Genomic DNA, 23463 nt, shown 5'->3' with positions numbered 1-23463 from the left:
AGCTATGGTCACTCCCCAGCTGTCTAGTTCCCTATCAGCCCTCAGCGTGTGCGTAGTTTTCTCTTTCCTTTATCCTTTGTCCAGCTTTTACTAAGTTCCAGTGAACGTTTTGCTTTGTTCTGTGTATCCATGTGTTCTTCCACCTGTCTCGTTCCCACGTGACTTGCTGTGATTTTCGGACGAGTTATCCAGAACATTTGGCAGGTAATGACTATGTCATGGCTCATTGTAACTGTATACATAAATTAGACACAAGGCTGAATGGACATTAGTATTACTATTAAATGATACAGGAATGACAAATTAAAGATCCCTTATAACCATGACTTGATTTTAGGTTTATTTTAAATGCAGTTTGTTTTTAGGAGGCTCATAACCACCCGTCAGGTTTAACTCCCTTCTTACCTGTCAAATTTAAAATGTTTTGTCAGTGACTGTGTACATTTTTCCTTTTTTATTCAGTGTGAAGTGGCTTTACTTTTCTCCCCTTAGGTTATTTTGTTGAATATGTTATTAATCTTAATCTCCTCTCCTACAAGCAATGGGGACATTTTTTTTTCTTTTACATAACTGCAGCCTTCATCGATGAGCACAACACTTCTCCAGAAACAGGGTTTCATAACGCTAAACTTTTACATCGGGTTGGTTGAGAATGATTAGATTTTAATCTAGAGTTTACTTCAGATATGGATGACTTATTAAGATTATAAAATAAATACACATAAGTTGCACATTACTGATGATAAACTGACATTCAGTCATGCAGTTTTTAGAGTCCAGAGCCCTGTTATAGAAAGTGAGTTCATCAAACTTGATGCTGATTTTAAACTCTGAATGGAATAACAGAGACACACTGGGTTTTTTGATTTAGAAAGGCTGATCAGAGTTGGTTCAGTCAGCTCTGAGTACATTCACCCAGAGTTATGTGTGAACGAATGGAGCTCCAATATCTTGATTGACCATTGCAAGAGGTAAATGAAAAGCAGAGATGGCATTTTAATCCAGTGGACCAAGGAACATGTGTGTGACAGTATGTATGCCGTGATGTTCAGATGCCAAAAGAAAAAAAGAATAAGAATAATTTAGGTGATTTAGATCCAAACTTTACATTTTCAGAGTTAGTCTGAGTCAGAGTTAGCTGAAGAAAACCTGAGAGACACCAGGTTAGGGTCACATTCTGTTAAGATAACTGACTCTGAGTTTCCCCTCATCCGAGGGATAACAAACTCTGAGATTTCACTAGACCTGTTTTCCAGAGTACAGCACATTCTTATACCACGACCACACAAAGTACCAATTCAATACCAGTATTAAATTAATTAGCTGTATTCATCACCGTGAGGAGGAAATGACTGTTGTTTAGTGTGTGAGGTCACATCAGGCTTGACTTAAACACTGGCTTCAAATAGTAAACTAATAACTTTTTATTAAAAAAGATTTTCTTGTTGTTTTGCTGTCATTGAGAGTTGCTAGGCTCCCTCTTCTCTTCCTCTGCTCTCTGTTTCACCCTGTTTTTTTTCCCTATTTATATCCCTCCCCACACACCAGGAGCACAGCAGATGATCGACAGCTGAAGTGTAGATTATGTTAGTTGAGATGATGGAGGAGCAACTTATTATGTTGCTGCAGGTGCAATGAAAGCTTCCCAGCATGTGATAAACCTAAAATTCAAAAGTGAGAGAGTAACAGAGAAGCAGCAATGAGCGAGAGAGATAGCAGACCGTTTTCCCATCATTCTCAGCTAGCTTGGTCCTCTATTTGCACTTGTGTTGCGATAATTTAACAAACAATTGCAAGCAAGCAAGCAGAACTTTTTGACATAATAAGCACGATATATATACCTCCACTTTGTTGACCCTTTTCTGTTTGCTCTCTTCTTGCTATATTAGCTTTGCTTCTATCAAGTGTACGAGTGCCCCGCTGACAGTTTATAGAATAAGCATAGAATAACATTGACTATATCCACCTGCTGCAGCTATTTCAGTCAGTACTGGAAAAACTTTGTGTAGTGAACTGGATTGGTGCATCCCTAATACTGTTTTCTTTAAATCATTCATTCACAGTTTACTCAGCCATATCATCCATTTTTCTCTGCTTCTCCACAATTTGTGAGTCGATTTTAAGTTTCAGTGATTACTTGGTCCAGCAATGTCTGCCTGTTTACTACTTGTCTCTTTATAAGCCACAGTGGAGTTGTAATTCTATAAAGTCGGGCCTGCAAGTTTCTCTTGCTTGAAATTGAGGTATAAATAAAATTCTGTCCTTTAAACGCTCTTTCAAACCAGCTACTGGACAGCTTCCAGTAGCTGTCATGTTCCTAGTGCAGCTGCAATAGACTGTGAAAGTGGAATAAAATCTTCATCAATCATAGTAGATGGCCAATTTTGGTGTCAGCCCATCAGAAATGAAGAAAATGGGCTCCATCACAGACACACTATTTTAAACTGGTGTTGAACAGTGAGGTTTTTTTTTTTTTTGGGGGGGGGGGGGGGGGGGGGGGGTTCTGCTGAGATCAAGAGGAATTCAACAAAGCTATTGTATCTTGGGATGCTTTGTGCGTCCTTGAAATTCCTTTCTGCTTTTATGAGTATTGCTGCCTTATAGCGAACAGGTATTGCTGAGTTTCGTGAAGCAAGTCAAATGCTTATTATCTGTTGCACAGATGCAGCATAAAAATATATGTTCATTTTTTATCTCATAACAAGCTTTTAAAGCACTGTAACGTTCCCATTAATGATATGCACTGCTGTGCGAATGGCAACGATTATCAACAAGAATTATCATCTTAAATATGCGCCTTCAGGAAATGCTGCACTTTTATTTCAAGCGTAATCCCTCCTTACAGAAGTGGTAATGGAAGGAGAAGTTATTGAGATGCTTTCTTATTAAGTATTTTAATCCCGACTGCCCTGGAACTGCTGCAGTGACATGCATAGATGTCATAAAAGGAAAGCACTGCCACTACAGGGAACAAGCAGGGCTGATGGTTGTGTTGCCAAAGCCTCATTTTAACCTTAGTCTTCTTTATCCTCATCAGCATTACAAAGGCAAAGCGTAATCTGTATTTTTTAACCATGAAAGTTAGAGTTCAGTTTGTTACCACTCTCAGTTCTTCAGAAAGTATCACTCTACTCAGTAACCTTTAGCACCTTTGTCTGAACTTTTTCCATCTGCCTGGATATCATTATGATCATAAATGAATAAAGCACATACCCTCTTTAAATTTTTGAAGATGCATCACATGAGTGGAATTTTTATTTCATGTCATTATCAATTTAAACCACTGTATTTTTTTACTAACCCCTCCACAAGCAAACAAAAGATGCTCGTGGACTTTGAAGTGGTTGTCATTTTGATCAGATCGGACAAAACTTGATGTTTTCAGGTTTTGAGTTTTTTATTGTTCTGTCAAACTGACACTCATATAAATTTCTGTTTTGGGCATCTGTTGTGATGACTATCAATCATCAAAAATTGCTCATGACTGCTTATGCAAAGAAAAAAATATGACCGGCTTAACATTTAGAATTGCGACTTTTGATCAAAGTAAACTTCTTCAGTGCGCTTCGTGTAGCTGTGCATCGTATGACTTGGAACTTTGCCGCATAGTCATGCTAACAGTAAACCTTAGCATGAAGTTCAAAAAGGCAAAAGTCTGCTTGAAGAGAGTGAGCTGGGATGACAGAAATTTAATAGGGTATCCCATTTTAAACATGATCTTGCTGTGGCATGCCTTTTAATTAGCAGTGCACAATTACATATTCTATTATCTAAAAGTGCTCTACTGTGTGCCTCCTACAGAGACTCTGTAAAGATTGTTTGTAGCATAGGATATAACTCATTTGAATTCATTCATAGTACATGAGGATAAAATAAACACTCCATAGTATAAAATGTTCTTTATTTTAATAGAATTTCCATCTGTCCATCTGTTCAGTCAAGTATATTAAGAGTTAATGAACACATTATCTTCAGAGCAGACGTCAACTGTGAACGTAATTAGACAATGTAAAATCCTTATGAGGCATAAAGCTCCATTTTGTACCAAAATACTGAATATTGTTCAGCTGCATGCTGGAAAATGGGTACTTAAGGCAACAAATTAATAATGCCACCGCTTTTCATATCTAAGGTGACAATAAAATCTCAGGACTTGGATCAAATGTTCATGACTCTTAAGCTGCCAAATATGTAAACCAATAAACTTTTTAACATTTGATGATAAATTGTTATTAGAGTAATGTGAAGACAGTCGTCAAATACCCTTCTTTTTCAGTTTAGTTAAATTAAAAACTGGTTATTTAATCTGCTCTTTAGATTTTAATATGTTCAAAACCCAGCCATCAAAAGCATTCATATTGTGCCATAGCGTAATGTACAAGGAAGAATAAAATACAGGAAAAAATATGTATACCGCAACAAGTCAATACATTTAATGACAAACTTCCTTTTATTGGCTGAAAGGAGCACAAACTGTGGCTTATTTTTCTTATTCAGTGTGTTAACATGCACACTTCTAATTTGACCATCACCTGGTAAAGGAAACACACCAGGTATTGAAACTTTCTGACACAGTAAAAATGAGCCAGTTCACAAAAATGACTTGTCTGTGACAATTCATTGCGACGCAGCCTAGCATTTGAAGTGTTTAGACGTGGCTTCTAAAAGGAAAAACATAGCAGAGAACACAGGGAAAACTTCAAAACACAAATTAATGATTTTGGAAAATAGTTAAAAGGCCACAGCTCACTGACACACAGCAGGTGGTGAAGAACACTTACTTCCTCTGTCTCTAACCTGCCAACTGATTCTTAATGATGTTTAAATTTCACAGAAACAGGATATAAAAATGTGCTTTCTGGTAAAACTACAACGTCTTTGTCCTGATATGACCTTCTGATTTTTTTAATACTTACTGTGTGTAAAAATGACTTGCTTCTTTATCTGTCAAATTTAGCTGTGTTAACTATTCTCACTTTCTTCTGTTTTTTCTGGATCTCTAAAATTAAAAATATCCACGTCTTACTTGTCAGCTGCTAGTGATGGGACAAAAGGAAGCAGCTTTCAACTTTGCCCTGTAAGAAGGAGAACCTGGGCTCTAATAATGGGTTACTGTGCTTTGTTTATCCATGAAAGCAGAAATCAACAAACAGGAGCAAGATGCTAACAACAAGTCCTTTTTCTGCTGATAGAAGGACCTGCAGGCTAATCTCCCAATCCTTCCAGATAGTAATCCCTCTATCTTGTAAACTGTAGTCCATGTGCTTTGTTTAAAATATTGCCTCAATTTTGTTAGACACACAAAATTAATGAGTGCATGTTAACATACTGATTGCGTATTGCCAATACAAATTTACAGAAATTAGAATATTTCAAATTCAACACGTTTTTTGTTTTGAAAGATTCAGTCCCTGAAGTAAAAAAAAAGAAAAAAGTCTAGGGTATATAGTCAAGATGCGTTTCTGCTGTGCAATTTCTATCGCTCATAAAGAGAGTACATATTTGAAGCAAGTATAGTATGCATCTCGACTGCAGTTTGTAAGCTTACATGATGTCCTTTTGAGGTTCACATGATTTTCATGTTGAACTGCACCGGTGCCTCAGTTGGGCTGGCCTCCTCTGTTTCCTCTTTACGTGGCACATATTCAGCCTCTATACTTGACTTTGTATTGTCTTTCCCTCTACTCCAGAGGAACAATATTACAAGACAGAAGAGGACCACTCCAAGGAAAGAGATAAATCCCATGGTGGTTGCAATAATAAGTGTCTTTACATCAAATGGAAATGGAACTGTGGCCCGGGTCACATTAGCACCTTCATCACTAGGCTGGTTGGAAATGAAGGCAAATGTCTTGTTTGGTTGGTGGGGCCAATTCGGGGAGTAGCTATGCACAAAAAGGTGAGCAGCTTTGGTGTCGTTGCCTGCCGCATTGCTTGCAATGCACGTGTAAGTGCCATTGTCCTGGATTTGGGCGTAACGCACCTCCAAAGTACCGTCATTAGAGACAGAAAGTCTTGACCTCATCGTTTTGGTAGTGATGTATTCCTTTTTCGGGGACAGCCACATTATCACAGGAACTGGATCACCCTCGGCCTGGCAAGCAAAATTAACTGTAGTTCCTTCGTCTACGTGGCTTTCTTGAACCTTGTAATCCTCGATCTTTGATTTTTTGCAGTTGAAGTAGTCAGGAGGGAGTATGTCTGGAAAATCCTTAAACTCTTTTCCTTGCACAACCTCTGGTGAAGCACACATGGGCTGTTGCCTGTTGAAGTTTAGCCTCCATCGCCGACGGAAGACCCAGAGCAAACGACAGTCGCAGGCCAGTGGGTTGTCATACAATGCCAGTGTCTCCAGGTTTCCAACTGAGTGAAAAACAGACTCCTCCAGAGTGCTCAAGGCATTGCTGGATACATTGAGTACACGGAGGTGGTTGAGGCCTTTGAAGGAGTAGGGCTCAATGGCAACTAATTTTCCACCAGCCAAATGAAAAGCCTGGAGCTTCTGTAGATTGAACAGCTGGTTCCCTTCCACAGTGCGAATGGGATTGAAAGACAGATTGAGAAAACGAAGATATCTCAGGTGACTGATAGCTTGGTAGGGGATGACGGTAAGATTACAATTTGTGATGGATAGTGAAGTGAGATTGAGTCCGAACAAGCATTTTGGGGTCATGGTATCCAGAGAAGGCATGTGAGATATCTCCAGTACTCTTAGTCGATATAGCCTCTTAAAGGAGTAATCCCTTATGACAGTGACGTTGAGATAGCGTAATCGAAGTGACAACAGGTTATGCAAATGGCTAAGGGCATCAGTGGGCACTGAGGCCAGATTGTATCCCTCAATATTGAGACTTTCAAGGTTGCTGAGTCCGTGAAATGATCGGGGTGAGATAAAAACCAGGTCATTGTCACCAACTTCCAAAGCCCTCAGGTTGTACAACTCCTGGAACATATAATCGAGCAGAATGACAATTTTGTTCTCACTTATATCCAGCTGGGTGAGGTTGTTCAGGCCTGTGAACACCCCAAGCTGAATAAGCTTTAGCTCATTGTTGCGCAAACCGAGCGTCCGAAGGTTCATGAGGTTGCCAAAAGCCCCAGGCTCAATAGAAGAAATTGCGTTTTCGTTAAGTTGCAGTTCCTCCAGCTGAGGATAATTAATGAACTCCTCAGGCCCCAGGGTCTTCAGGCGGTTCTTGCTGAGGTCTAACAGCTTTGTTTCAGTGGGGATGCCCTCAGGAAGACTTGCTAGTCTCCGTCGATGGCACACGACTGAACGCTCCTGAGCGTTGCAGTCACATCTGGAAGGGCAACCAGTGGTGGAGCCAGAAAGGACGGTGCCCAGCATCAGGAACAGGATGGGCTGCCAGCACGCCACCAAGTAGCTGTGCCCTCCTGCCTCTCCAAACACCATCCTACTGCTTACCTGTAGAAACATGGGAGGGGGGGGGGATGGATTTTAGGAATTAAAAGGTATGTGTATTTGCATAAGTTTACATTTGTCTTATAGTAATGATCAACTTTTCATTAAAAATAAAGAAAGCACAGTAACACTGAAATGTTTTCCTATATAGAAAAGGAAGTGTTGAAATCCCATTCACACTATGTGGGGCATATTTTGTCTCCTTTTTGCAAAGTCAGTGGAAATCACAGTTTCACTTGTATGATTTTATCTGCACAGCTTCACAAAGATATAAGCCGCCTACCCCCTTTTCCTTGCGTATAATTTCATTATAGTGACTTTCCTCACAAGTAATGGAATTATCCAATCAATAAAAGGGCTTGGTCACACAGTGTAACAATCCTGCTGTGCTTCTGTCTTCAGAGTGCGCCGAAGACAATTACTGCAAATATTAGTGACACGTTGTCTCTCCACATAGACACATTTTTTTTTAAATCAGACAAAAATGCTGTGGTACATCTTTAAATGGCTCCCCCAAACATCCCATGCTGTTGCTAAGCTGTTGACCTTGAAGTGATATAAAACAGAGATTGCTGCCAAGTGGTGATAGATAGAGAGAGGAGGATTGTCAGAGGACTTTAAACCCTTATTTGATTTTGACTCAGGGGCACTTTAACTCTACTTCTCACATCAATCACACAATTTAAGTCACAGCTCTATCTGTGGGATACAATCTTCAAAGAGCCTCATTCAAAGTGATTTTGTCATTTCATTTCATTGGTGGCCTCACCTCTGTTTTGGTTGATAATTAATCCCTTATATTTGAATGGGGAAGAAAAAGCATCTAAGTGCCTAAAGTAGTAGTATACTCTAATACATTTGAAGTAGGAAATAAAATTTCACATGATTATCAAATGATTAAAGAGAAATATCTTTGTGAGGTTTTTTCCTTCTCAAAAGTATGATAGTTCATTATGAGAGGTTAATAGTCTGTGTCTTAATATTCATCATGTTGTCATAAGATGTGGAAGATGAATAACCGTTCCAGATCCTGTTCTTACCACAGAACAATGTAATATGAAAATGCTTCAGATTTTCTGTGCAGTGAATTTTGGGACCTGCCCGACTAGCTTAACAGGCAGTAACAGTTTAAAAAAAAAAAAAAAATTCAACTTTTTATTGAAGCTCTTTTTTCAGCGTAGCAATACAAATTGCACCTCTTATTTAATTAAAATCATGGATCTGAGGCGGCTTGGATTGTGGTCTGAGTAGTTCCAATGGGAAAATAATTGCAGCCTCCATTTTCACTTCCTCCAGAATTGTTCATTCTGCTGGCTGCTTATGTCAGACGCTATGGGCGCCAGTCCAGCATGTATGGGGATTTGTAAAAAAAGAAAGAAAAAAAAGAGGGAAAAAACATGCTGTCAGAAATAGAGGTCATCCAATTATCAGATCTGATATTCATATTTTTTTCCCACTATTATGCTGTTAAAAAACTATTCTTGATAAAGTGAATTCGTTTAAAGTGGCTTTCGTGCAGTCGCCTCTTTCTGCAGTCACCACTCTGTGTTCTGTTTGATTGGTTACGAATCCCAAATAATAGCCTTTCACTACAGATGGCTAAGGGCAAAGAGCACAGACTAGAGCGAGTGAAGGTAGGCTTCACAAATGTACGTAGCCATCAAGTATAGCGATGCAGATGTCAGGTATAGCAGTGCATTCTCATCTCAGGGCATCAAATACTGTTATTTTGATCACTGATATGACAAAGATATGCACGATGTTATCTGTGCTTTTAGACTTGAGTTGTTGCAGTATTGAATGAAGAGTGGTATTATTTTTGTGTGTTTTTTTCTAGGTGGTATCTAAAACAAACTGAACAAGAAGCACAACACACTGGAATTCTGTTATTTTTGTGGGCTACACAAGCAGATAATGGAATATTATATGCTATGCTTATGCTAGCTGCTACGCTAGCACAAGATATCCCTTAGATAAACATGCTTTTCTAGAATTATTAGCCAAAAACAGTGCAACAATTAGTTTAAAACAGCGGTTCCCAACCCCCGGGCCACAGACCTGTAAATGGTAAATGGCCTGTATTTGTATAGCGCTTTACTAGTCCCAAAGCTCCATACACAACCAGTCATCCACCCATTCACACACTGGTGATGGCAAGCTACATTGTAGCCACAGCCACCCTGGGGCGCACTGACAGAGGCGAAGCTGCCAGACACTGGCGTCACCGGGCCCTCTGACCACCACCAGTAGGCAACGGATGAAGTGTCTTGCCCAAGGACACAACGACCGAGACTGTCCAAGCCGGGGCTCGAACCAGCAACCTTACGATTACAAGCGAACTCCCAACTCTTGAGCCACGATCGCCCGGCTCCATGAGTCGTTTGGTACCGGGCCATGAGAGTTAAGGCTCGGGTGTGAAAGTTATGGTTGTCAGGGTTTTTATCAGTTTTTATCTTTTATCGTCAACTCAGTTTCCCTTGGTCTCTTCCCATGTGTTATGAATAAATCTTCCTTATTTTGGTACCAGTACTGATTTTATTTTGTTGTATTTATCTGCGACACCTTAAAGGCTGGTCCGTGAAAATATTGTCAGACATAAACCAGCCCGTAGGGCAAAAACGGTTGGGGACCGCTGTTTTAAAACATGGTGGTTAATGAGCAATACAAGCGTCAGAACAGTAAATGATCAAGAAGAAAAACAAATGTTTCCACTAGATAAGAAGAGATAAGCCTTCTATACTGGAAGTCTCACGTTTCTTCTGCCATAGTTTAGTCATTTAGGAAGAGACACGGAACAAATCAATTAACATAACCGCTTCCATTACATGTTCCATCATGTGAATTTTGCAAGCTTTAAACATACATGATCATTCACAGCTAAAATCGCTGATAAACTGACTAAATATTTGAAGAAAACATAGAAAAGCACAGACAAAAGGACATAAGGAGTGGCAATTTGCTGAAAGTGACACTTCTTCAGGTTAGCACAGCATGCACATATCCAGCTGAAGTAATCATTATTAGTCTCGTTTCTGCTATAAAGTCAAAATGAATTAATTTGGGCTTTCTGTTATTCAACATTTTGACAAGACTGTAATATTTTGCAGCAAAAACATCAGTTATTAGTCTTAATTACTAAAAACTGATATTGGTAACAGCTGTAAGTAATAAATAAATAAATGAAATGAAAATAGGTTAATCTCTAGACAGAATGGACACTTATTACTTGCATTTACAAATTGACTGCACGTAGCCTCTTACAAAACGTTGGCAAAATATGTTCTAATATGGACAAGCTACAGTGCACTGCATTTAAACCCCCAAATCCCATTTATAATGTAAGCACATGTTTAACTTTGATCCACTGTGTCAATTTCTAAACCTCAGATTGTAGTGAAATATTATCAAGACATAACGCGATTATCTGTTTGGCTCCAAATATGAGTTTAATCTTGTCGAGAATATGAATGAAGATGAGGTATGCCGATGTCGCTGCTGATCGAAAACAAGCAAGCTTGAATGCAGCCGTGTTTTTTTTTCTTACTTTTTAACCAGAGTATCATGCATAATTTATGATTCAGCGTGTAGTAAGGGCAAGGGTACTATCTGTGTAATCTGGCCTTACAGTCCATATCTACTCACTGTATCACCACCTCGTTTTGACCTTGAGCTGGAACTCTGGAAACAAAAGCTGGGAAATAAACTCTCATCTGCAATCCTTGTTTGTAGTTTATAGTCTTTACATGTTAGCGTGAGCTTTAAAAAAATGCTCTCTCCTTTGAGAGAATTTTATCGCTTGATCTACTATTTCACATAGTCTTTGTCGTGATCCTGATTATTTCCATTCTTTTTTTGAAAGCACTGTGTAGGAGGAGAATATGAGTGGACAAGCCTTTTCTCTTCTGCCCTTTTATGACTGCTTGCATTTTTCTCTGCGGACCCCTCACCCTGTCACAGTCTTCTCTCAAAAGCATGTCTGGGCTCACCATTAGTCTCTTGTTGCCTTGAATCGCTGCATCTCCTCTCTTGTGGTGCTGTGTGGTTTGATATAGGGAAAACTGAGAGAAATGTGTGCACTGCTAATGGGTCACTGAATGTCTCCAAGTAGCATACAGACAAATGACCTATATGCATCAGTGCATACATGCCCTTTAGCTGTTTTTAGTTATTGTTAAGTACCTATTGTGTGGCATAATGTTAGAAGGTCTGTTGTAGTATTTACATTGAAAGGATGCTTCAGTGTTTTAAATAGAACGGTTATTAAACCTGTTCTACTTTTTTTCTTCTTTAGAGGTGGGTAAAATACTGTCAGTTGTAGCATCAATGTATTTGGCTAGATTTGCTAGTTTGTTTCCATGTTTCTAATCCTTAAGTATATAAGCTTGGGTCTTCAACGAGAGCTTGAGGATCCTGTGGAGTGTCTTTGCTGTTCCTAGGACTGCACTCTTCTGGAGCTGCATCTATCACTACAGCCTTCTTCCTCTGCTTGTTCAGCACTACTATGTCCGGTCAGTTTGTCTCTATTTGGAAGTCCCACAAACTCTTAGCTCGATCATGCTCAACCACCCTAGGAGGCCTAGGACTTCCAGGGCATACTCGGCACAGATCTTCCTGTATACTATGCCAACCACTTGGTCATGGTGTTCCATCTATGCCCGGCCTGCTAGCACCTTAAACCCTGCTGTTTTATGCTGGATAGTCTCAGGATCATTTTTGCACAGCCTACACCTGAGATTAGGTTGGTGTGGTAGACCACAGCCGCTATCGTTCTTGTGCCTAGAGCTTGTTTCTGTGCTTCCATGATGCTTCTGTCCCAGTATCACGGCAAACTATGTAATGGACATGCCAGTCCACCATGTCCATTTCACAGTTTGCCTCTTAAAAATGTGAAACGGACACGAATGCAGAATATGATATCGGGGGAGATAATATATTTACAGCCACAAAGACAGTACATTCCAGTGTCCTTAATCGCCAGAAACGATTAAGCTGGTTGGCTAATATGTATATACATGTAAATGTGTTAGTAATGTCTGTTCAAACGCTATCCCAAAATATCTTATGTTGGCTTGAAATAAAATATCTCCCTCAGTTGTTACTTCAGCTTACTGCAACTTCTGCATTTGTGTACATTTCACATTTTAGAGAGACATTTTGCCATATTGGGATGCATAATCGGTGCCTCTCTGATGTCTTTCATTTTAACTTTGGTATTATTAATAATAATGATAATAATAATGGATTGCATTTATATAGTGCTTTTCGGGGCCCTCAAAGCGCTTTACAATTCCACTATTCAGTCACTCTCACATTCACACACTGGTGGAGGCTACAGTTGTAGCCACAGCTGCCCTGGGGCAGACTGACAGTGTTATTGGTAGGATTTTTAACAACAGCCACTTCTTCTATCTGCCACTGGTACATGCTGTGTAGGGGCCTCTCCTTGCATGATGGTTCCTCTTTTTGCTTCTCTTCTTTCTCAGGTTTCTGCTGCCTGAGATACTAAGCACATGATCAGTTGTTGCCATCTTACTGATGTACTCATGGATTTTTGTCGTTTCATCCTGGATAGTGGCTCTGAGTGTGTGTGTCTGTGTATGTATATTCTCAACAAAATATCTCTAACTAACCTGGATGCAGGTTTGGTGGTGGTTAGCTATCTCTAGCTCGCTGCTATCTTAACTTATCCATAAGGATACGCTTATAAGAAAGATCTGTTTGCAGTCTTGGACTGCTCGAGTTTCTTTCTTTTTTTTCTGCCATCTTGAATCACCAGCTTGAGTTTGTAGACTATATTCCTTAATATAATAGATGATTTTGCTTTTTGCACTTATTGATGCACCTGCATTATGGACACGGATGACGTGTCTATATTTTCAACATAGCAGAGAAGTGCTGTTTATTGATCCATTTTTGTAGAAGTGTTTGAAACTGTGATTAAATTAGAGTTAATGTCCTCTTCTGTGAAAGTTTGATATACTTTTATTCAAACCATACTCATGTAAAACTGTATTTAGTTAAGCCAAATAAAGACTTTTGTTTATTTTAAAATTAAACATAATTTATCTTGTTCAGCTCTCATTTTTCAGTGCGTGTTCTTAACAGTGTTTTACTGTTGGGTGACCTGTAGCTTTGATTCTGCTTATTACTGCTGTGAACAATCTGCTTATTAGCATCCTTTTTATATATAACTTGTTTAGTGGCAAACATATCCCAAACAACTTTTGCTATTCTGCAATTGTTTAAAGAACAGCAAGAATAAAAGGAAAAAGCTACAGCTCAGAAGCAATAAAATAAACACATAGGATTAAGAAATAAAGATTGCCTCCACTGGCGCGTTTGTGTTCAACTGACAATAAATTGAAAGCAAACATTTAGACACCAAAAATCAAATAAATAAGATAAGCTTATGGGCTACGTGGAAGTGAAGTGTTTGTGGGAGATAAAAGCAGACATGTCTTTTAGACTATCCAGAGACGTATTTTACGATTGTGAACTTCTGCACACGGCCATAAACAACCAGAAGAGTCTGTTCAGTGACAGGTTGCTTCTCCCCAAGACAAGAACTAACAGACTTAAAAACTCCTTTGTCCCACACGCCATCAGACTGTTTAACTCCTCTCTGGAGGGGAGAGGGAGGGGAAACAGGAGGACAAAGGAGGGGGGAACAACTAAGCTGTAGTGCCTCTGCACCTCACTGTACAATACCTTGTGCAATACTTTTTGTAAATAGTCAACAGTGCAATAGACTCAATACTTGAAATGTGCAATTCACTTGTATTTTTATTTTTTATTCCTATTTATTCTATTTATCCCCTTTGTATATTTTATTTATATTTGTCTCTGTATTTATATATGTGTGTGTGTGTGTGTGTGTGTGTGTGTGTGTGTGTGTGTGTGTGTGTGTGTGTGTGTGTGTGTGTGTGTGTGTGTGTATATATATATATATATAACAGTTCTGTAACTGTAACTTTGGTCGTTGCTGTGCTTTTTTTGGAAGTCGAATTTCCCAGAGGAACCCACCCGAGGGATTAATAAAGTTCTATCTTATCTTATCTCTCTTATCTTATCTTCACCTGCAGTTCAGTTTGTGATACCTTCTGTGTTCTGTTGCATACTTTAATTATCGAGACCAAAGGTTCTTCTGTCATTAATTGAATAACAAAATCAAAATGAATTACAATTAATTGTAATTAATCAGTTTACACATAGCCCAAAGTTCAGTGATTCATGATTAGCATGGGAATGTTTAAATGGAAGCATACGCTGATAGCACTGAGCCTGACATGATATTCATTGACCAGCAATAATATTAGAAGAAATACTTGCTGGGTGAGCATAAACATCTCAAAAGTATTTTAGAGTAAATGTTGCCAAATAATCAGCATCCTCCAGAAGGAGTCAGATACGAGATATCCTGTGAAAACAAATCCCCCACAGAAAGTCAAAGGTAACACTCCCTGCAAACCTAAAAAGAAACTGCATAGCCTGATTATCCACCATGCCAGGAAAAAATGCTTAAAGAACGACAAAATAGTTCAGTGCATGGGAACTACCCTTGTTGACATGCAGAAACACACCTAGGTCAGCAAACTCGAGCTTTCTATATTTGACAGAAGTGTACTCTCGGTCTCAGATTTTCATGCAGAAAGGCATTTTTGCCTCGGAAGTTGCTTCAATGAAGACGTTCACCCCTGTGCTAAATTTTGGTAAAAGACTGTCCCAGGAGGAGTTTAGGTAATTAAAGTGATCACTGAGCATGACATCAAAATGCACAAAACTTTTCCAGGCAATGGTTCATGCAAAAAGTAAAGTGTATTTAGAGTATGTATTAACCTGAGCCAATTTTATGTCTTTGTAATGCACAGTAAATCACCCACGGCTTGCTAAACCCGAGACAAAAAGTCCTTGCAGTGATACTTTAAAGTTCCAAAGGGACCTACACTCCAGATCTACCCCATAATCCATCATAACAAGTAATAAGAACTCAAACAACTGCAAAATCCATGACAGTAACACCTGGAACTTTTTCTCAGCCAACTGGTTTCGTGGAGTACTTTCGTGGAATTTTGGATATTCTGGGTCCTTGATACTAGTCTAAAACCTAAATGTGTTTCTCCAGCAAATTCGAGCAGGGACTGACACTTAAGCATTCATGACGAATACCGTAATTTTCAGTTTGGCAGGTGACACTATAGATTAATGGCCTTAAAGATGGCAAGGGACATAAAGCGATCACAGCAGCATGTTCTCTACCGGCAACTGTGCCTAATAGAACAGAAAATAACGATGTCTAGGCTTTCCATCCAACTCTGTCTATTGTGGGGTACCTTTACTACACTCTGACCAACACAGAATTTATCCAGACCGTGGCTTGTAGTGGTGGTCGCAAGCCAATAAATATATATTTAATACATGCGCACTTCTAAATCCTGTTTGTGTCATCACTTGGCTCAAATCAGACATAGTATGAGAGCCTAAAACTAAAAGCAAACATTTACCTTTCCATTTGCAGCACAATAAACCAATAATTCATGCAGTCTTTTAACAGTGCTCACTTTGATGCGTGGTGCTTTTGATCATGTATGCTTTACTGCTTCAAGGGATGCCCCTTGAAGCACCTCATCAGGACCACCACTATGCTCAAAGGCACCCCAAGGGTTATGGCCAGCAGCAAGTTTGCATAAATTGCATTGTTGCAAATGTTCATCCACTACACTGCAGGTCTGGAAGTAATCATCTATAAGGCCTCTGTCATCTCCTGTGTGGTCAGTGGACGAGACTAACCTTATCACTTTTGATCTTAGTGAACCCTATTCAGTGGACCCTTTCTTTATGCTAAACACCCACGGATAAAGACTATTTTGTCTACTGGTACCAGTATTTTCTTGATAATGAATCAAGTCAGGTAATTTTTATATAAAACCACTTTCGGCTTAATGCCGATTTGAACCCATGAAATTACATGAATTGAGCCCCCCACACACCACATTTTGACACATCACAGTGTAACAAGCACTAATGATTAGAGTTCAGTTCTGTTTATTTTCATTTAGGAGCTACTGTTTGGAGTCCAGGCTTGGAGGTATGTGCAAAAAGGGAAATCTAAAGCGCTCAGTTCTGAACCTCCACCTACATGTCACACCCTGAAGAAGACTCCTGCTGAAACATGTGGGTGTCAGTCATGCTTGAATAAAAGCTTTTTTTCATGCTTTTATTCAAGCATGACTTTTATTTGAGGTATGTGTGAATAAAAGCTTAAATTTTACTGTCTTGGTTTCTGTTAACCTCAAGGTTTGCATTAATCTGACTGATATTGCAACAGTGGTGTCAGACTTTGCTTTTAAATATTACCATTAGACATTTCCCAAAATGTTAAACTCCTACACTAGAGTGTGTACAAGAAGGGAGCAGGGCTGTTTATAGGAAAACTAAAAATAACTGGGTCATGATCGGTTATGGAAAAAATGACTTGGCTGAAACACATGATATAGATTTAGAATTTCATTTGAAATAGCTGATTAAAGACATAAAACATGAGATCGGGATGGCAATCATAAATACACAGAATTGTAATCAACTGTTATTGTACACCCTAGTCTCACAGCAGTTTGTGAGTTCCTTTAATCTATTGATTTTCCTACATTATATTGTGTCCTTAAAAATGATTTTTCATGAGTCCACCGTCATGCAGTGTGTACTGATTACAAGACAAGAAAAAATATGGATTTGCATGCTGAAGGCTGATGATAGAGGAGCAAGTTTTCTTGACTTTAGACAATCCAAGTTCAAATCAAACATTTCACATGTTGTTAGTGTTAGACATCAAAAATTACCATTTGGTTAGTTTTAGAATAAAATAGGGCTTAAAATACAGCAATTGTCACATTTTGTAAAACTTTGTATTTTTGGTTGGCATGTTGACTCATGATGCTGTGTTGATGGTCCTGTCGCGAAATGTTTCCTTTTGAAATGGATTGTTTACAAAATCATGCACACCAAAAAACGTAACAGCTCATTTCTCCATGTCCATGAGAACAGGCGGAAATGTAATATATTAACTTCCAACACTGCAATTGCTAGAGGGGTTGATTTGAATTTTGCTTTGTTGGAAAAACAAAACAAAACAAAACAAAAAAACTGTTTTGCAGAATTGCTAGTTTACGGTCAGTTATAAATACAGCTGCTGTCTGAAGCAGCCATTGGATTCAGAAAGTAGACTTGAAAACAAAAAGTCATAGCTCAAGAGCCTTCAAGTACTTTGGTGTTCCTATGAGTAATGTGAGCCAATACCACATTGCCCAAGGCTGACCCATGGTTACTTACTCATTCTGTATGCATCTGGATTCTTTACTTCTAAATGGTCCATTACGTACCTTCATTCTGGAGTTGGCTTGCCCTTTTTTAATAAGTGTCTTTGGGTACCTATATGTCTGACTGGCTTTACCTAGCACTCTACTCTCCAAATGATACTCTGGTCAGGTACCTTAAAATCAGTGTGTGGGAACTTCTGTGCTAGAAGCTTTAGAGCTGTGAACAGCTGCCTACAGCTTTATGGGCAGGCCAGTGAGAGCCAGAGGGACACAGGCAGACAGGCTGATGAACCAATACAATTAACTGAAAGAGAATGAAAGCTGCATACAGCGCTGTTCGTTCTCATTTTACAGTGTCATTTGATTTTGTGCTAATATGGAAAATGTCATTTAAGAGAGATTTAATTTGCTACTTAAAGACATTTTCCTTATATTTTTTATCACATTATTTTAATTGCTAATTTCATTTTTGGTCTCACAACTGATTATTTAATAACGTTAAGAGCTAATCACATCTTGTTTGACTTTTTCTGGCTTAATAGCAAAATCAGCGAGATCCACAGCGAAGGCTGACTTTAAAAAAAGATCCTTTCCAGGAAAGAAATCTACAATATACTTAACCTATTACATGGTATTGCCATGCAGATGGGTTTCTTGGTTCAGCGGCAGTCTAACAGTAGTACTACAAAAGAGGTTCTTTCTTCATTAACACCCATTCATCCTGAAAGTCAAGTAGCATGAGCTCGAAATTACACAAACCTTTATCCCCTACCCACCATTTGGGAATATAAGATGTTTGGGATGAAACTGAAAAGAAAGGGCTAGGTGCCATGCTAAAGGCATTTTACAGCAGACAAGCCTCTTATAGGCCATCATAGAAGGCACAATGAGAGATTTTGAGAGATTTTCTCACAAAATCACTTGGGCAAGTGGATACAGTACAAATATGAAGTTAGAGTGCCTTAAGATTCCAGAGGCTTATCTGTTCACTGCCCTAGTCCTTACAATTCTAAGATTACAGAAATATAGATCAGTAATCCACTGTCCTGTTTACAATGTAGGAAAAAAGACAACTGATTTTCTCTGTGATCAATTCCATTAATTCCGACTTCATATCGTTGTAAGCCATGTTATACTTGGGCTTGAGGCTGCCAATATGCAAGAAGATGAAACAACCTCCATTCTCCATCCTACTGGCCCCTGACTGGCTCATATTTTGCATAAAGCTGTTATTATCAAATTTAAATGAAGAAGGCTGCTGCAGAGCAGCAGAACTGTGACCTTCTGAATATCTTTGTAGAACGCAAATTTGACTATCCTGTGAGAGATCTGCCTTTGTCTGTCACCTCTCCATCCAGCAGACACTGTATAAACACGTAGTCTGACAGTCTTCACCCCAATCACTTCTGCAATTTCGTTTTCAGTGTAGCTGATGGTGCTCATTATGCAGCAGCATCTTCATTCACCACGGATCTTGCTTTAGAAAATGTTTTAATAGTAACACCCTAGATGTTTTCTGGCTGTTTTCTGGGACATCACAAATGAACTGTTATGTGGAGGAGTGCCCTGATTTTAGCTGTAGTGAAACAGGCTTTCGTTTGAACCCAGTATCAAAGATCAGAAAGAAATGAGGCATCAGTGACCATACAGAGGCTTTAAATAAAAATGTAACCATTCACGAAGTGTGAGGCCATTTGTGGCATTCACTTAATCATAATGGTCCCTTTTGAATGTGCTTGCAAATATAGCTTAATTGTAACTTTATCCTACATATGTTTTCTCAGCTTCTTTAGTATTTTATTTGAAATGGGGAAAACTGTAAATTCACTACACAACAAACAGCTTAGCTTTGATGATCTGCTCTTGATCTTACTGTCAGAAAAATAGCTGTTTTCAGGATTATATACACATGACTACATCGCAGATTATTAAACATGTGATAACGTGGAACAAAGCAGTGTGAAAAAGCAGAGTCTCTTTGATTGTGCTTATTGGGTTATATTTTGTTTGGAATGGAGCAGATTGTAGCATGTGTGCTGCTCTTGTCTTTATTAAGGCAATTTTAGGGGTTGTAAGGGTAGCCAGTACTGCCCAATCTAATATATCAGTAGCTGCCTGGGAAGGAGAAATAGTCGGAAAAGAAGAAAATATGCTCATTACACATGTATTTGTTGTGGATCGCAAACAAACATAAGATATCTCTCCCTTGAAGCTGTGTACTTGTATGAGATCATAATTTTAAGGAGGTGCTGCAGATCAGTAACATGTTCCCCTGAAAACATTTATACATATTACCAATAAAATATGCCAACTTGTAGGTCTAAATGATTATTTTGGCTTGTTTGCCTCTGACTTCACTGCAACCAAAGTGCCTTTGTTGGCTAAAACTAATCAAAACCGTGGTCCCTGGAGTCAAGGTGTTGGATTCCACCATCTACTCTATCCACCCTTCTGCATGACCAGTGTGGTAGTGCTTCATTCACGCACTAAAACATCGCCCCTGAAAGGAATCCGGCCAGCTATTTTGCCAGAAGTAAATCAGATAATGCTGGAGAATTTTAGAAGCATTGTTTCTTGGTAGCACTTTATTGTGTTTTTATTGAGATGTCACCATAAAGCAAGTTTAGAGTCCTCTTTGTGCATGCATCATGTTTTAATTATAACAATTCTGTGCATGTATTGATACACAGAGTAACATTGCAAGTTTGAGAAGAAGATCCAAAAATTCTATCCACATTTTTTGATCTCATACCAATAATTTTAAATATCTACTGAATGTACCCTGCTCAGTAAGTCCAAGTTCCCTGTGGCTGTGATAGAGCGACGAGCATCTCAGAGCCTATGTGTCTTTTCACCTATTAAGTCATATGCATGCATACGTCTGTCAGGTACTCTGTCGCTGCCTTTAACGCTCAGAGACAGGAATGTAGTTTACAGTTAATATGAACAACTAAATGAAATGACTGATCTGATCAATACAACCTGTTAATGGCAGCTACACTGTAAACAATGCTTAAAATAGTTACTGATTTGAGGATTGGTGTCACATTATTATCCCTTGCAACCATCAAATCCTTATTATTTAGTTACAAAGAGGTTTGCCTGCAGTCGTATTGTTTTCTTAGTCACGTCATAGTCCTTCCATTTTCACCATCCTAGTAAATAAAAGCTTTTTTTTCACTTAGTAAGGAAACTGTCTGGAAATGTCTTTCTGGTGCCTTATCTTTTTAGACTCCTAAAGCGAAGGAAGCAGCTAATTGTTTTCTGCTTTAACTGTTGCTTTGGATGCTTAGCTAGCATCTAATATGAAATGAACCACACATTATTTCAGTGCGACTGGCTTCCACTGGTTTGTCGTGTTACCATTTTTTTATGGCTGAAATATTGAGTCTCTCATTAAAGCCTGGGCCATTACTCAGATGGTTTGAATAGCAAGTCTGACACACGCAGGTGCCTACAGAGTTAACAGTTACAGCTGTTTCATATCTGGGCTTCACAATTTAGGCACTGAGGTATTACAAAAAAGTTCTGAAATGTGCAAATTTGTCAATCACTGTTAATTTCACTGGAATCCAGGACAATACTAAAGTGTTGCTATACAGATAGAATGTAAACGTATATGATACGCAATCTGTGTATTTCACAGCACAGTCACACAGAGTTACATACTCTGGCAAACAAAACAAGCTGATACTGACAATATGTGGCGTGGATTGCTGAATAACTGTGTGAACAATAGCAGTGACAGATTCAATCACCCAGCTGTTCACCAGCTATAATCAGACATCTCAGTCCTAAACGTGCCTCGCTTATTTCACTTCATCAAATTAGGCTTGAATACTTTGAAGCTGCGGATGTGCACACAGTGACAAGCATAAATATCAACCCCCACCCCCAACCTCAAAAGTAGAGAGTCAAATCAGCCACTCTAACCTGATTACAGGGACCCAATTAAAAGCTTTGTCTAGCTCATAAAATGTTGACGTGAAGAGCAGGGCCTATCAGCCCATCACTCAGAGATTGTCGGGGGTCTGTGGCTTGGAGAGGTTGTTAGCACTGTTGAGAACAGAGAGGAAGAGTCCCCCCCCCCCCCCCCCCCATACCATTGCTGTCTGCCTGCTGAAGCGTTGCAGCCATGATTACGAAGATGCAAATATAACAGGCAATAAAAATTAAAACTGAGCGATCGTTCATTTGACCTGCATAAATAATCAAACAAAGTCACCCCCCCCCCCCCCACACACACACACACACACACACACACACATATCCCACGCCCACCCTCTCCATCAACACTGCCCGCCATCCATCTGCTGAATGTAACCTGTGGCAAATCAAGCACCTGCATAGGATCCCTCTTTTGCCACTGGAAATGGCCAACAGCAAACTGCTGCCGAGAATGTGTAAGTGTCAGTCTGGATGAGTTTATTGGCATTTGAAGGAACACGAATGCAAATGAGCAGACTAGGAAGCAGCAAGAAACCAACCTGGCAGAGCACAACACACACTCTATTGCTCAGATTCACACCTTTATTTGGGCTCTAAAGAGCCAGGAAGCCAGGATATATGAGTTGGATTTGGGGTTTTGTTTTTTTATGGATCCATCCAAACTCTCAGAGTATAATGTGTTCAGTGTGCACTACACATTCATATACACACACCATGGGAGATATCTGAGCTTCATATTGAACAGTGAGATGTTATAAGCACACACCATATGTGTGTGTGTTCCCTCAGTACAAACCCAGATTGAACAGAAAAACAGCAAAATGAAATCCATCTGAATGACAAAGCACAAATAACAATTGGAGTTCTCCTAAGAGTAAAATTCTTATTCTTTATATCCCCCGCCACATTTGCATATGATACACAGTTTTATTCTTGACATTAATTTGCTCCCTGGCGATCCTCTGGCCCCACCACTGCACCATAATAAATCTGATCCAATGACTCAGTGCTCAAAGCCCACCATAGAGACAGAGTACTTACCAGGACTGTCATGCAGAGAATTCTAATTCAGGCAGCTCCATGTTGCCAAGGAAATTCAAAATGCCTCCAAAAGCATGGAGACAGGGATGCAGGATTCAAGACAGGCTAGATTCAAATGGCAAAGAGGGATATATGCCGAGATGTGAATCCCTTGTCTGAGGGGCATTTGAGAAAATGCCTCCGTCCTCTCCAGATGCGCTAAATCCGGCAGCACTGATAGGCTGACATGTAAACACACAGGCAGCTCTGCTGGCTCACACACGCTCACATACATGCTGCACCTAGCAGAGACAGAGAGGAAGAGGGAGGGGCAGCTGATGAGAGAGGTGGAAGGAGGAGCTGCAGTGCTCTGGGAGAATGAGAGGCTCAGAGCACAGGCAGCGAGGGGAGTTGAAAAGAAATGGAGAGAAATGTTCTCTGATCGCACTGGCAGCATCTCCTTTTGATTTTTGTTTACCGTACTTTTCCTATTTATGGAACGATCGGAATGATCTGGTTAACTGAATTACAGGGTGGTGCGTGAGAGGCAGAAATTCAGAGTAGTAGTGACAGAAGAGGAGGCTGGAGAGGGAGAAGTGTTAATATATATATTTAAAAATATGGATGAAAATAAGGGGGGAAAGGAAGGCTTTGGTTATGAAGGGGAGGAGGGGGAAAATACAGGGACATAGGAGTTCATTTTTAGCAGTATATGCAAATCTCTCCTGTAATGACAGGCAACTTAAGACTTTTGAGGAT

General features: G+C 39.4%; 1 protein-coding gene across 1 annotated transcript; it reads right to left on the bottom strand.

Annotated features, from left to right (window-relative positions):
- Positions 1 to 3884: 3884 nt before the first annotated feature.
- On the bottom strand, positions 3885 to 23027 carry lingo1b (leucine rich repeat and Ig domain containing 1b). Its single transcript, XM_004558065.2, has 2 exons — positions 22726 to 23027; positions 3885 to 7426 (listed from the first exon to the last, which is right to left on the bottom strand). Exons 1-2 carry the CDS (start codon positions 22735 to 22737, stop codon positions 5567 to 5569), a joined length of 1872 nt encoding a protein of 623 aa, XP_004558122.1. The 5' UTR covers positions 22738 to 23027; the 3' UTR covers positions 3885 to 5566.
- Between the last annotated feature and the right edge of the window lie 436 nt (positions 23028 to 23463).

The sequence above is a fragment of the Maylandia zebra genome, linkage group LG1, assembly GCF_041146795.1.
Source record: "Maylandia zebra isolate NMK-2024a linkage group LG1, Mzebra_GT3a, whole genome shotgun sequence".
Classification (NCBI taxonomy): domain Eukaryota; kingdom Metazoa; phylum Chordata; class Actinopteri; order Cichliformes; family Cichlidae; genus Maylandia; species Maylandia zebra.
Note: the sequence above shows the minus strand (reverse complement) of the source record. Positions and strands in the feature narration are given on the sequence as shown.